The sequence below is a fragment of the Mustelus asterias genome, chromosome 3, assembly GCF_964213995.1.
Source record: "Mustelus asterias chromosome 3, sMusAst1.hap1.1, whole genome shotgun sequence".
NCBI lineage: Eukaryota > Metazoa > Chordata > Chondrichthyes > Carcharhiniformes > Triakidae > Mustelus > Mustelus asterias.
In genome coordinates this window covers 158,997,938-159,014,112 of record NC_135803.1, presented here as the reverse complement: position 1 = coordinate 159,014,112, position 16,175 = coordinate 158,997,938, and the positions used below count along the sequence as shown (strand labels likewise).

At 48.8% G+C, this 16,175-nt stretch overlaps 1 protein-coding gene across 3 annotated transcripts in view; it reads left to right on the top strand.

The window, feature by feature from the left end:
* The window catches only part of LOC144491778 (protein kinase C delta type-like), a 173,172-nt gene extending 158,183 nt beyond the window's left edge, over positions 1-14,989 (top strand). For all 3 annotated transcript variants that reach the window (XM_078210038.1, XM_078210039.1, XM_078210040.1), the window contains exons 17-18: positions 11,283-11,411; positions 12,971-14,989. In XM_078210038.1, coding sequence (XP_078066164.1) covers positions 11,283-11,411; positions 12,971-13,126 — 285 coding nt within the window. In that variant the 3' untranslated portion in view covers positions 13,127-14,989. The remainder of the gene's footprint in view (positions 1-11,282; positions 11,412-12,970) is intronic.
* Positions 14,990-16,175: the final 1,186 nt, after the last annotated feature.

The following is a 16,175-nucleotide window of genomic DNA, read 5'->3' as shown; positions in this document are numbered from 1 at the left end:
TATAAATGATTTGGAAGAAGGTGTAACTGGTGTAATCAGCAAGTTTGCGGATGACACGAAGATGGCTGGACTTGCGGATAGCGAAGAGCATTGTCGGGCAATACAGCAGGATATAGATAGGCTGGAAAATTGGGCGGAGAGGTGGCAGATGGAGTTTAATCCGGATAAATGCGAAGTGATGCATTTTTGGAAGAAATAATGTAGGGAGGAGTTATACAATAAATGGCAGAGTCATCAGGAGTATAGAAACACAGAGGGACCTAGGTGTGCAAGTCCACAAATCCTTGAAGGTGGCAACACAGGTGGAGAAGGTGGTGAAGAAGGCATATGGTATGCTTGCCTTTATAGGACGGGGTATAGAGTATAAAAGCTGGAGTCTGATGATGCAGCTGTATAGAACGCTGGTTAGGCCGCATTTGGAGTACTGCGTCCAGTTCTGGTCGCCGCACTAGCAGAAGGACGTGGAGGCATTAGAGAGAGTGCAGAGAAGGTTTACCAGGATGTTGCCTGGTATGGAGGGTCTTAGCTATGAGGAGAGATTGGGTAGACTGGGGTTGTTCTCCTTGGAAAGACGGAGAATGAGGGGAGATCTAATAGAGGTATACAAGATTATGAAGGGTATAGGTAGGGTGAACAGTGGGAAGCTTTTTCCCAGGTCGGAGGTGACGATCACGAGGGGTCACGGGCTCAAGCTGAGAGGGGCGAAGTATAACTCAGACATCAGAGGGACGTTTTTTACACAGAGGGTGGTGGGGGCCTGGAATGCGCTGCCAAGTAGGGTGGTGGAGGCAGGCACGCTGACATCGTTTAAGACTTACCTGGATAGTCACATGAGCAGCCTGGGAATGGAGGGATACAAACGATTGGTCTAGTTGGACCAAGGAGCGGCACAGGCTTGGAGGGCGAAAGGGCCTGTTTCCTGTGCTGTACTGTTCTTTGTTCTTTGTTCTTAGAATCCCCCGTGTTGGCCCTGTTCTGTGAGCATTAATGCGGATGTTTAAACATAGAACATAGAACATAGAAAGCCACAGCACAAACAGGCCCTTCGGCCCACAAGTTGCGCTGATCATATCCCTACCTCTAGGCCTATCTATAGCCCTCAATCCCATTAAATCCCATGTACTCATCCAGAAGTCTCTTAAAAGACCCCAACGAGTTTGCCTCCACCACCACCGACGTCAGCCGATTCCACTCACCCACCACCCTCTGAGTGAAAAACTTACCCCTGACATCTCCTCTGTACCTACCCCCCAACACCTTAAACCTGTGTCCTCTCGTAGCAACCATTTCAGCCCTTGGAAATAGCCTCTGAGAGTCTACCCTATCCAGACCTCTCAACATCTTGTAAACCTCTATCAGGTCACCTCTCATCCTTCGTCTCTCCAGGGAGAAGAGACCAAGCTCCCTCAACCTATCCTCATAAGGCATGCCCCCCAATCCAGGCAACATCCTTGTAAATCTCCTCTGCACCCTTTCAATGGCTTCAACATCTTTCCTGTAATGAGGTGACCAGAACTGCGCGCAGTACTCCAAGTGGGGTCTAACCAGGGTCCTATAAAGCTGCAGCATTATCTCCCGACTCCTAAACTCAATCCCTCGATTAATGAAGGCTAGTACGCCGTACGCCTTCTTGACCGCATCCTCCACCTGCGAGGCCGATTTAAGAGTCCTATGGACCCGGACCCCAAGGTCCTTCTGATCCTCTACACTGCTAAGAATGGTACCCTTCATATTATACTGCTGCTTCATCCCATTGGATCTGCCAAAATGGACCACTACACACTTATCCGGGTTGAAGTCCATCTGCCACTTCTCCGCCCAGTCTTGCATTTTATCTATGTCTCGCTGCAACTTCTGACATCCCTCCAAACTATCCACAACACCACCTACCTTGGTGTCGTCAGCAAACTTACCAACCCATCCCTCCACTTCCTCATCCAGGTCATTTATGAAAATGACAAACAGCAAGGGTCCCTAAAGATTATTCAATAGTTCTTCAAGGACAGCAACACGGGGCGGGGGAAAAACAACATCTGGCTCTGTACTCATGTTTCAAGGGGATGTTGTTGCTAGCTGTGTCTCAGTAATCAGTAATCTTTCCTCAGAATCGGACAGATTGTGGGTTCAGCTCAGAATCTAAAATACTAGGCCCTTAGCATCGATCAGAGACTTCGAACAGAGCATGATGGGAAACTGGAATGGAAAGTGGTGTTGAATTTGTGAGCCTTGTTTGTGGAACGCTTTAGTGTTTAGTCAGGAAGGGTAGGGGGTTTTAGTTAAGTCGGGCAGCATGGTCGGTGCAGGCTTGGAGAACCGAAGGGCCTGTTCCTGTACTGTAATTTTCTTTGTTCTTTTGTTTGGACTTTGTGGGATGACAGTTGCCTGAATACAGATTCTACCTTATTGTAACATTAAGGTATCCCATGTACTGAGCTCGCCAGCATTTGCAGAAACCATCATATAAATACCCTTCTGACTATATTGTATGAATCCAGTCTTGAAAATGTCCGCCAATATACGGTGTCCCCTCCCCTTGCTAGACTAGTTTAAATTCCTCCCAACAGCATTGGCAAACCTACACGCAAGGATGTTGGCCCCAGCGTAGTTGAGCTGCAGACCGTCCCGTTTGTACAGGTCCCACCTTCCCCTGAAACAGTCCCAGTGATCCAGGAATCCAAATCCCTCCCTCCTGAACCAACTCTTGAGCCACGCATTCATCTATCCTATTTCTACACTCGCCAACATGTGGCACCGAGACTAATCCTGAGATTACAACCATTGAGCTCCTGCTTTTGAATCCATTGCCGAGCTTCCTGAGTTCTTGATGCAAGACCTCATTCCTCACTTTGTTCATATCATTGGTACCAACATGTGCCATGACCTCTAACTCATCACCCTCCCCATTCAAGATGCCCTGCAGCCATTCAGTGACATTCTTGACCCTGTCACCATGGAGGCAACACCATCCTGGAGTCATATCTTTGGCCACAGAAATGTCTGTCTGCTCCCCGACTAAAGAATCCCATAGGAATTAGGAGCAAGAGTAGGCCATTCAGACCTTTTAGCTCACTTCACCATATCTATGATCATGGCTGATCTTCATCTCATCCTAACTCCACTTCCCTGCCTTTTTTCCTCACTGCCCTTTATCCTGCTTTTGATCAAATATTTATCTATCTCTTCCTTGAATCCATCGATTGATTCTGGGGCAGTGAGTTCCATAGATTCACAACCCTCTGTGAGAAGTAGCTTCTCTTTATCTCTGTCTTGAACCTCCCCCCTCTTACTCTACAAATGTGACCTCTTGTCCTAGACTGTTCTAGAAGGGGGAACATTTGGTTAACATTTACTTTATCAATCCCATTGAGTACTTTATATACCTCAGTCAAATTCCCCCTCATTTTTCTGTACTCCAGCAAGTACAGTGCTCAACCACTCCTCATACAACAGCCCCTTCAAACCTGGAATCAATCTAGTGAACCTCTTCTGAACCATCTCCAGTGCCACCACATCCTTCCTCAAAGAAGGTGACCAAAACTGTGCTTCTTCAGAAGTAACTCTTCAAAATGCAGCTCATGAAAATACAATAAAACTTATTCCAACTTGTAAATCAAAGAAAGGGTTTAATAAAGAAACATCATTACTCCAAACTTGGGACCTCACCCTGGGCCACTCCAAGCTCTCCACAATTCTACATAGTTCCTTATTTATAGTGAGTCAGCTGACTATTACATCACTCTGTAATTGGTTCCATGTTTTACTGCGTCAGCTGGCCCTTACACCTTGCTCCCATTGGTCAAATTACATCCAATCAAAGTTGTTACCGGTTACATTCTAACAAACTGAACACAATACTCCGAGTGTGGTCTCACCAATGCTTTATACAATTGTAACAACACTTCTCTACTTTTATACTCTAGACCCTTTGCAATAACTGCCAAGATTCCATTTGTCTTCCTTATAACATTCTGCACCTGTATACCCACTTTCTGAGACTCAAGAACAAGGACACCCAGATCCCTCAGCACAGATTCCGTTTGAATCTGTTTCCCATTTAAATAGTAATTTGCCCTTTTATTTTTCCGGCCAAAATGGATAACCTCGCATTTATCCACATTAAACTCCATCTGCCAGATTCTGGCCCATTCCTCTAGCCTGTCAATATCCATTTGTAAACTTTTTATCTCCTCATCACAGCCTGCTTTCCCACCTATTTTTGTGTCATCAACAAATTTTGCTACGTTACTCTATCCCTGCTTGTAAATCATTGATATAGATTGTAAATAGTTGTGGTCCGAGAACTGATGCCTGTGGGACCCCACTAACCAACTGGAGAAGGACCCATTTATCTCAACCCTCTGCTTTCTATCAGTCAGCCAATCCTCAATCCAAGCCACTACTCTACCCTCCCCTTCCCCCTCCTCCCCTCAACCCCTGGGATCTAACCTTCTGGATCAGTCTCTTGTGTGAAACCTTAGCAAATACAAAGAACAAAGAAAATTACAGCACAGGAACAGGCCCTTCAGCCCTCCAAATCCTCACCGACCGTGCTGCCCGACTGAACTAAAACCCCCTACCCTTCCGGGGACCACATCGCTCCATTCCCATCCTATTCATGTATTTGTCAAGACGCCCCTTAAAACTCACTATCGTATCTGCTTCCACTACCTCCCCTGGCAACGAGTTCCAGGCACCCACCACCCTCTGTGTAAAAAAAACTTGCCTCGTACATCTCCTTTAAACCGTGCCCTTCGCACCTTAAACCTATGCCCCCTAGTAATTGACTCATCTACCCTGGGAAAAAGCTTCTGACTATCCACTCTGTCCATGCCCCTCATAATCTTGTAGACTTCTATCAGGTCACCCCTCAACCTCCGTTGTTCCAGTGAGAACAAACCCAAGTTTCTCCAACCTCTCCTCATAGCTAATGCCCTCCATACCAGGCAACATCCTGGTAAATCTTTTCTGTACCCTATCCAAAGCCTCCACATCCTTCTGACAGTGTGGCAACTAGAATTGAACACTGTCCCAAGTGCGGCCTCACTAAGGTTAGACCATAAGGCCATAAGACATAGGAGCGGAAGTAAGGCCATTCGGCCCATCAAGTCCACTCCACCATTCAATCATGGTTGATTTCAACTCCATTTACCCGCTCTCTCCCCATAGCCCTTAATTCCTCGAGAAATCAAGAATTTATCAATTTCTGTCTTGAAGACGCTCAACGTCTCGGCCTCCACAGCCCTCTGTGGCAATGAATTCCACAGACCCACCACTCTCTGGCTGAAGAAATTTCTCCTCATCTCTGTTCTAAAATGACTCCCTTTTATTCTAAGGCTGTGCCCCCGCGTCCTAGTCTCCCCTGTTAATGGAAACAACTTCCCTACGTCCATCCTATCTAAGCCGTTCATTATCTTGTAAGTTTCTATCAGATCTCCCCTCAACCTCCTAAACTCCAATGAGTATAATCCCACGATCCTCAGACGTTCATTGTATGTCAGTCCTACCATTCCTGGGATCATCCGTGTGAATCTCCGCTGGACCCGCTCCAGTGCCAGTATGTCCTTCCTGAGGTGTGGGGCCCAAAATTGCTCACAGTACTCCAAATGGGGCCTAACCAGTACTTTATAAAGCCTCAGAAGTACATCCCTGCTTTTGTATTCCAAGACTCTTGAGATAAATGACAACATTACATTTGCTTTCTTAATTACGGACTCAACCTGCAAGTTTACCTTTAGAGAATCCTGGACTAGGACTCCCAAGTCCCTTTGCACTTTAGCATGATGAATTTTGTCACCGTTTAGAAAATAGTCCATGCCTCTATTCTTTTTTCCAAAGTGTACGACCTCGCACTTGCCCACGTTGAATTTCATCAGCCACTTCTTGGACCACTCTCCTAAACTGTCTATAAAGCTGCAACATGACTTGCCAATTTTTAAACTCAATACCCCAGCCGATGAAGGCAAGCATGCCGTATGCCTTCTCCACCTGTATTGCCACTTTCAGTGACCTGTGTACCTGTACACCCAGATCCCTTTGCCTATCAATACTCTTCAGGGTTCTGCCATTTACTGTATATTTCCTATCTGTATTAGACTTTCCAAAATACATGACCTCACATTTGTCTGGATTAAACTCCACCTGCCACCTCTCCGCCCAAATCTCCAACTGATCTATATCCTGCTGTATCCTCTGATGGTCCCCATCGCTATCCGCAAATCCATCAACTTTTGTGTCGTCCGCAAACTTACTAATCAAACCAGTTACATTTTCCTCCAAATCATTTATATATATCAAACAGCAAAGGTCCCAGCACTGATCCCTGAGGAACGCCACTTGTCACAGCCCTCCATTCAGAAAAGCACCCTTCCACTGCTACCCTCTGTCTTCTATGACTGAGTTAGAAGTCTCACAACACCAGGTTAAAGTCCAACAGGTTTATTTGGTAGCAAACGCCACTAGCTTCCGGCGCGCTGCTCCTTTGTCAGGTGAGTGGGAGTTCTATTCACAAACAGGGCACATATAGACACAAACTCATGACTTCTATGACTTAAAGCTCAGTCCGCTTTGATGAAAGGTCATCTGGACTCGAAAGGTATGCCCTTTTCTCTCCTTACAGATGCTGCCTGACCTGCTGAGATTTTCCAGCGTTTTCTCTCTTTGTTCTGTAATTCTTCGCAATGCCCTACCATTAACTGAGTAAGCCCTGCCCTGTTTCGATCGACCAAAATGCATCTCCTTGCATTTATCTAAATTAAACTCCATCTGCCATTCATCAGCCCACTGGCCCAATTGATCAAGATCCCATTGCAATCTTAGATAACCTTCCTCACTGTCCACTATGCCACCAATCTTGGTGTCATCTGAAAACTTACTAATCATGCCTCCTAAATTCTCATCCAAATCATTAATATAAATGACAAATAACAGTGGACCCAGCACTGATCCCTGAGGCACACCGCTGGTCACAGGCCTCCAGTTTGAAAACAACCCTCTACAACCACCTTCCGTCTTCTGTCATCAAGACAATTTTGTATCCATTTAGATACCTCACCCTGGATCCCGTGAGATTTAACTTTATGCAACAACTCACCATGTGGGACCTTGTCAAAGGCCTTGCTAAAGTCCATGTAGACACTGCCCTCATCTACCTTCTTGGTTACCCCTTCAAAAAGCTCAATCAAATTTGAGAGACATGATCTTCCACTCACAAAGCCATTCTGATTGTCCCTAATCAGTCCTTGTGTCTCTAAATGCCTGTAGATCCTGTCTCTCAAAATACCTTCCAACAACTTGCCCACCGCAGATGTGAGGTTCACCGGCTTGTAGTTCCCAGGCTTTTCCCTGCAGCCCTTCTTAAACAAAGGCACAATATCTGCCACCCTCCAATCTTCAGGCACCTCACCTGTGACCTTCGATGATTCAAATATCTCTACTGGGGAACTCGCAATTTCCTCCCTAGCCTCCCACAGTATCCTGGGATACACTTCATCAGGTCCCGGGGATTTATCTACCTTGATGCGCTTTAAGACTTCCAGCATCTCTTCTCTGTTATAAGTACACTCCTCAAGACATCACTATTTATTTCCCCAAGTTCCCTAACATCCATGCTTTTCTCAACCGTGAATACAGATGAGAAATATTCATTTAGTATCTCACCCATCTCTTGTGCATCCACACATAGATGATCTTGTTGATCCTTAAGAGGTCCTACTCTCTCCCGAGTTACTCTTTTGCCCTTTATGTATTTGTAGAAGCTCTTTGGATTCTCCTTTGGTTATCAGCCAAAACAACCTTTTATCCCCTTTTTGCCCTCCTGATTTCTCTCTTTCTACCTTCTGCACCAGTCTGCCATGAGGGACCTTGTCAAAGGCCTTACTGAAGCCCATGTAGACAATATCCACTGCCCTACCCTCATCAATCATCTTTGTCACTTCCTTGAAAAATTCTATCAAGTTAGTGAGATATGACTCCCCTTCACAAAACCATGTTGCCTCTCACTAATATGTCCCACTTATTTCCAAGTGGGAGTAAATCCTGTCTCGAAGAATCCTCTCCAATAATTTCCTGACCACTTACATAAAGCTCACCGGCCTGTAATTACCTGGATTATTCTTGCTTCCCTTCTTAAACAAAGGAACAACATTGGCTATTCTGCAATCCTCTGGGACCTCCCCTGTAGCCAATGAGGATGCAAAGATTTCTCTCAAGGCCCCAGCAATTTGCTCCCTTGCCTCTCTCAGTATTCTGGGGTATATCCCATCAGGCCCTGGGGACTTGTCTATCTTAATGTATCTCAAGAACCCCAATACTTCCTCCTTTTTGATCTCAACAAGACTCAAACTATCTATGCACCCTTTCCCAGATTCATCATCCATCAAGTCCTTCTCTTTGGTGAATACTGATGCAAAGTACTCATTTAATAGAGTCATAGAGGTTTACAGCATGGAAACCTGCCCTTCGGCCCAACTTGTCCATGCCACCCTTTTTTTATAAAACCCCTAAACTAATCCCAGTTGCCCGCATTTGGCCCATATCCCTCTATACCCATCGTACCCATGTAACTATCAAAATGCTTTTTAAAAGATAAAATTGTACCTGCCTCTACTACTAACTCTGGCAGCTTGTTTCAGACACCACCCTCTGTATGAAAAAATTGCCCCTCTGGACACTTTTGTATCTCTCCCCTCTCACCTTAAACATATGCCCTCTAGTTTTAGACTCCCCTTCCTTTGGGAAAAGATATTGACTATCTAGCTGATCTGTGCCCCTCATTATTTTATAGACCTCTATAAGCTCACCCCTCAGCCTGCTACGCTGCAGAGAAAAAAGTCCCAGTCTATTCATCCTCTCCTTATAACTCAATCCATCAAGTCCCGGTAGCATCCTAGTAAATCTTTTCTGCACTCTTTCTAGTTTAATAATATCCTTTCTATAATAGGGTGACCAGAATTGCACACAGTATTCCAAGTGTGGCCTTACCAACGTCTTGTACAACTTCAACAAGACGTCCCAACTCCTGTATTCAATGTTCTGACCGATGAATCCAGGCACGCCGAATGCCTTCTTCACCACTCTGTCCACCTGTGACTCCACTTTCAAGGAGCTATGAACATGTACCCTAGATCTCTTTGTTCTGTAACTCTCCCCAACGCCCTACCATTAACTGAGTAAGTCCTGCCCTGGTTCAATCCACCAAAGTGCATTACCTTGCATTTGTCTAAATTAAACTCCATCTGCCATTCGTCAGCCCACTGGCCCAATTGATCAAGATTCCGTTGCATTTAGAGATAACCTTCCTCACTGTCCACCATGCCACCAATCTTGGTGACATCTGTAAACTTACTAACCATGCCCCCTATATTCTCATACCTCGCTCATTTCCTCTGGCTCCACGCATAGATTCCCTCTGCTGTCCTTGAGTGGGCCAACCCTCTCCCTGGCTACCCTCTTGCCCTTTATATATGTGTAGAAAGCCTTTAGATTTTCTTTAATCCTGCTGGCCAATATTTTCCGTGACCCCTTTTACCCCTCCTTACTCCTTGCTTAAGTTTCTTTCTACTTTCCTTGTATTCCACACTTTCTTTGTGTGTTCCCAGCCTCCTAACCTTGACAAATGCTTCCATTTTCTCTTTGACAAGGCTCACAATATCTCTCGTTATCCAAGGTTCCCAAAACTTGCCATACTTATCCTTCATCCTTACAGGAATGTGCCGATCCTGAATCCCTATCAACTTACACTTGAAAGCCTCCCACATGCCAGATGTTGATTTGCCCTCAAACATCTGCCCCCAATCTACATTCTTCAGTTCCTGCCTAATATTGTTGTAATTAGCCTTCCCCCAATTTAGCACCTTAACTTGAGGATTACACTTATCGTTATCCATCAGTACATTAAAGCTTACTGAATTGTGGTCACTGTTCCCGAACTGCTCCCCTATTGAAACATTGACCACCTGGCCGGGCTCATTCCCCAATACCAGGTCCAGCATGGCCCTTTCCCTAATTGGACTATCTGCATACTGTTTGAAGAAACCCTCCTGGATGCTCCTTACAAACTCTATCCCATCCATGCCCCTAGCACTAAGTGAGTCCCAGTCAATATAGGGGAAGTTAAAATCTCCCACCACAACAACCCTGTTACTTGTACACCTTTCCAAAATCTGCCTACATATCTGTTCCTCTATCTCCTGCTGGCTGTTGGAAGTCCAGATAGATCACATCTACAGGATCCACATTATCTACCTTGCTGGTTACATCCTTACAGAACTCTCGCAGGTTTGTCAAACAAGACTTGCCTTATTACTATTCTTCCTTTCTTCTTCCATGGTCTTATAGAACATAGAAAGCCACAGCACAAACAGGCCCTTCGGCCCACAAGTTGCGCCGATCACATCCCCACCTCTAGGCCTATCTATAGCCCTCAATATTGAATGGTGGAGGAGATACGATGGGCCGAATGGCCTACTTCTGCTCTGATGTTCAATGTTTGTTTATCCAGATTTACTCTCCATTAAAGTGGAATATTGGATGGATGTAGACATAGCATTTCCACTGTTCCCTGGGCGACTCCCATTTGGTGAAATGGAGGAAACGTGCTCCCTGGTATGGTCTTTCCATTAGTAGCAACTATTTGTCCTCAGTGTATGGCTAAACACCACAATTTTAAAATTATCATCCTCCTTTTCAATTCCTCCATGGCCTCGCTGCTCCCTATATCTGAAATCTCCTCTGGTTCAGCAGCCCTCCAGGATCTCTGTGCTCTTCTCATCCTCTCTATTCTGAATCAGCGATTTTAATCCCTGCACTGCCCGGGCCCAAAGGCCTGGAAATTTCACCCCCCTAAATTTCTCCACCCCTCTCCTTAATTCAGCCCCCTGAAGCGCACCTAATGAATAGAGATTTGATCTCCTGTTCTATTTATCTCCGTAAGAAGTCTCACAACACCAGGTTAAAGTCCAACAGGTTTATTTGGTAGCAAATACCATAAGCTTTCGGAGCACTGCTCCTTCATCAGATGGAGTGGAACTCCATCTGATGAAGGAGCAGTGCTCCGAAAGCTTATGGTATTTGCTACCAAATAAACCTGTTGGACTTTAACCTGGTGTTGTGAGACTTCTTACTGTGTTCACCCCAGTCCAACGCCGGCATCTCCACATCATGACGACTAATTATCTCCTCCAGTGGCTCTGTAAATGTTGTTTGATGATGCTTTGGTGAAGCACTGTAGGCCATGTTGCTATGTCACAATGCAATCTAATACTGCACTCGATTTGTTATTTCAGCTCTTTGAAAGAGATCCATCCAAGAGACTTGGGATTTCAGGAAATATCAAATTGCATAACTTCTTCAGAACAGTGAACTGGACAGCATTGGAGAAAAGGGAAATAGATCCTCCTTTCAAACCCAAAGTGGTGAGATTTACCCACATGTCTCTCTCTCTTAGCCCCACCCCCTCTCTCTCTCGGCACCACGCCCCCGGCACCGCCCCCTCTCTCTCTCTTGGCCCCACCCCTCTGTCTTGATCCCACCCCTCTCTCTGAGCCCTGCCCCTCTCTCTCTCTCAGCACCGCCCCCTCGCGCTCTCTCGGCGCTGCCCCTCTCTCGGCACCACCCCTTCGCTCTCTCTCGGCCCCGCCCCCTCTCTTACCACTGCCCCCCGCTCTCGGCCCCGCCCCGTCCCCCTCTCTTGGCCCCGTCCCCCTCTCTTGGCCCCGTCCCCCTCTCTTGGCCCCGTCCCCCTCTCGCTCACTCGGCCCCGTACCCTCACTCTTTCTCGGTGCCGCCCCTCTTTCAGACCCGCCTCCTCTCTCTTGGCACCGCCATCTCTCTCTCTCGACACTGCCCCCTCTCTCTCTCGGCCCATACCCCCACCCTGTCTCGGTCCCACCACCTCTCTCGCTGCCCCTCTCGCCGCCCCCCTGCCTCTCTCGCCGCCCCCCTGCCTCTCTCGCCGCCCCCCTGCCCCTCTCGCCGCCCCCCTGCCCCTCTGGCCGCCCCCCTGCCCCTCTGGCCGCCCCCTGCCCCTCTGGCCGCCCCCCTGCCCCTCTGGCCGCCCCCCTGCCCCTCTGGCCGCCCCCCTGCCCCTCTGGCCGCCCCCCTGCCCCTCTGGCCGCCCCCCTGCCCCTCTGGCCGCCCCCCTGCCCCTCTGGCCGCCCCCTGGCCCCTCTGGCCGCCCCCCTGCCCCTCTGGCCGCCCCCCTGGCCGCCCCCCTGCCCCCCTGGCCGCCCCCCTGCCCCCCTGGCCGCCCCCCTGCCCCTCTGGCCGCCCCCCTGCCCCTCTGGCCGCCCCCCTGCCCGCCCCCCTGGCCGCCCCCCTGCCCCTCTGGCCGCCCCCCTGCCCCTCTGGCCGCCCCCCTGCCCCTCTGGCCGCCCCCCTGCCCCTCTGGCCGCCCCCCTGCCCCTCTGGCCGCCCCCCTGCCCCTCTGGCCTCCCCCCTGCCCCTCTGGCCGCCCCCCTGCCCCTCTGGCCGCCCCCCTGCCCCTCTGGCCGCCCCCCTGCCCCTCTGGCCGCCCCCCTGCCCCTCTGGCCGCCCCCCTGCCCCTCTGGCCGCCCCTCTGGCCGCCCCCCTGCCCCTCTGGCCGCCCCCCTGCCCCTCTGGCCGCCCCCCTGCCCCTCTGGCCGCCCCCCTGCCCCTCTGGCCGCCCCCCTGCCCCTCTGGCCGCCCCCCTGCCCCTCTGGCCGCCCCCCTGCCCCTCTGGCCGCCCCCCTGCCCCTCTGGCCGCCCCCCTGCCCTCTGGCCGCCCCCCCGCCCCTCTGGCCGCCCCCCCGCCCCTCTGGCCGCCCCCCCGCCCCTCTGGCCGCCCCCCCGCCCCTCTGGCCGCCCCCCCACCCCCCTCTCTCGCCGCACCCCCCCCTCTCTCTCTCGCCGCACCCCCTCTCTCCCCCCCCCCCCCCACCCCCCCCTGCTTTCTGCCCCTCCCACCCCCGGTTTTCTGTGTTCATGTAAGACTTCATTTCTTGTGTGTTTTCAGAAATCCCCTGGTGATTACAGCAACTTTGACCGTGAGTTTCTGAGTGAGAAACCACGCCTCTCTCAGGGGGAGAAGAACCTGATTGATTCAATGGATCAGACAGCGTTCCTCGGATTCTCGTTCATTAACCTCAACATGGAGCAACTGCTGAAATAGTCTAGACACAAGACATCTCTCAACTTGGCCCAGCCCTCCAATCCCATTTCTTCATTTCATTCAAGTGCGAATTGAGCTGAGGGTGCCAGTTGGAGCTAGCTTTTCTCCTTTATGTAATTTGTCAATATCATGGGAATCAGTTTAATCTGTTGTCGATTTGTCCTGGTGTTGGTGTGGCCCTGGCTGGGATCTGTGCGCATGACCCTTGACCTATAAATCTCGTGCATGCGGTTTCTTTGCTCGATGAAGTTGGTCATTGAGAATTTGCATCTCAGGGTCCTGGGTGGAATGAGGTTGGGTGCATTCTCCAGTTGCAGGTTACATGCAATTGCTAGGTCTGTATAAAGCTATCCTGGGAATAGTGAAGCGAGAAATGTCCGTCCGTATATTTTTAAATTCTCATCTTTTGCCCTTTGTATCACTGTCTCTAATTAAAATGTACATTATTTAAAGGTGACATTTAAAGTAAAGTTTTCTTTCTAAAGCTGCCATTGATGCAACCCAGACCTGGTGAAAGCAAAATAATGTTTCTCTTTAAATGAGGGTTAGATTTTAAAACTCAACCTTGTGATGTGAATGGTGCTAGAAAGGCCAGCATTTATTGCCCATCCCATTGCCCTGGAGAAGGTGGTGGTGAGCTGCCTTCTTGAACCGTTGCAGTCCCCGTGGTCTAGGTACACCCACAGTGCTGTTAGCGAGGAAATTCCAGGATTTGGACCCAGTGACAATGAAAGAACAGAGATGTATTTGCAAGTCAGGGTGGTGTGCGTTTTGGAGGGAAACTTGCAGGTGGTGGTGTTCCCAGGTATCTGCTACCATTGTCCTTCTAGATGGAAGTGATTGTGGGTTTAGCAGGTTCTGCCTAAGGAACCTTGGTCAGTTCTTGCAGTGCATGTTGTAGATGGTGCACACGGCCGCCGCTGTTTTTTGGTTGTGAAGGGATTGAATGTTTGTGCAAGGGGTAGCTATCAAGCAGATGCTTTGTGCTGGATAGTGTCGAGCTTCTTGAATTTTGTTGGAGCTGCACCCATCCAGGCAAAATAGAACATAGAAAAACTACAGCACAAACAGGTCCTTCGGCCCACAAGTTGCGCCGGTCATGTCCCTACCTACCTAGGCTTATATATAGGCTTACCTATAACCCTCAATCCTGTTAAGTCCCATGTACTCATCCAGAAGTCTCTTAAAAGACCCTATCGAGTTTGCCTCCACCACCATTGATGGCAGCCGATTCCACTCACCCACCACCCTCTGAGTGAAAGACTTCCCCTGACATCTCCTCTGTACCTACTCCCCAGCACCTTAAACCTGTGTCCTCTCGTAGCAGCCATTTCAGCCCTGGGAAAAAGCCTCTGAGAATCCACCCGATCTATACCTCTCAACATCTTGTACACCCCTATCAGGTCACCTCTCATCCTTCGTCTCTCCAAGGAGAAAAGACCGAGCTCCCTCAACCTATCCTCATAAGGCATGCCACCTAATCCAGGCAACATCCTTGTAAATCTTCTCTGCACCCTTTCGATAATTTCTACATCCTTCCTGTAATGAGGCGACCAGAACTGAGCACAGTACTCTAAGTGGGGTCTGACGAGGGTCTTATAAAGCTGCATCATTATCTCCCGACTCCTAAACTCAATCCCTCGATTGATGAAGGCCAGCACACCATACACCTTCTTAACCACCTCCTCCACCTGCAAGGCCGATTTAAGAGTCCTATGGACCCGGACCCAAGGTCCTTCTGATCCTCTACACTGCGAATAGTCTGACCCTTGATATTATACTCCTGCATCCCATTTGACCTTCCAAAATGTACCACTACACATTTATCCGGGTTGAAGTCCATCTGCCACTTCTCCGCCCAGTCTTGCATCCTATCTATGTCCCTCTGTAACTTCTGACATCCCTCCAAACTATCCACAACACCACCAACCTTCGTGTCGTCGGCAAACTTACCAACCCACCCCTCCACTTCCTCATCCAGGTCATTTATGAAAATGACAAACAGCAAGGGTCCCAAAACAGATCCCTGGGGCACTCCACTGGTGACCGACCTCCATTCAGAAAAAGACCCATCTACAACCACTCTCTGCCTTCTGCAGGCAGCCAGTTCTGGATCCACAAGGCAACAGCCCCTTAGATCCCATGCCCTCTCACTTTCTCGAGAAGTCTTGCATGGGGGACCTTATCGAATGCCTTGCTGAAGTCCATGTAAACCACATCTACCGCTTTTCCTTCGTCAACGTGTTTAGTCACATTTTCAAAGAACTCCACCAGGCTCGTAAGGCACAATTTGCCTTTGACAAAGCTATGCTGACTACTTTTGAGCATACTAAACTTCTCTAAATGTTCATAAATCCTGTCCCTCAGGTTCTTCTCCATCAACTTATCAACCACTGAGGTTAGACTCACCGGTCGGTAATTTCCTGGGCTATCCCTATTCCCTTTCTTGAATATAGGAACCACATCCGCAATCCTCCGGAACCTCTCCCGTCTCCATTGACGATGCAAAGATCATCGCCAGAGGCTCTGCAATCTCTTCCCTCGCCTCCCTCAGTAATCTGGGGTACATCCCAGCCGGTCCTGGCGACTTATCTATCTTGATGCTATTCAAAATTTCCAACACATCCTCTTTCTTAATGTTGACAAACTCAATCTTCTCAGTCCGCCGCAATCCTGTAGTACAACCACCCAGGTCTTTTTCCACCGTGAATACCGAGGTAAAGTATTCATTTAGCACCTCTGCTATTTCTTCCGGTTCCGTACAGACTTTCTCACCTTCACATTTTATAGGTCCTCTTCCTTCACATCTCATCCTTTTACTCTTCACGTATTTATAGAACGCCTTAGGGTTCATAGAAACATAGAAAACTACAGCACAAAACAGGCCCTTCGGCCCCACAAGTTGTGCCAAACATATCCCTACCTTTTAGGCCTACCTATAACCCTCCATCCTATTAAGTCCCATGTACTCATCCAGGAGTCTCTTAAAAGACCCTATTGAGTTTGCCTCCACCACCACTGACGGCAGCCGATTCCACTCGCCCACCAC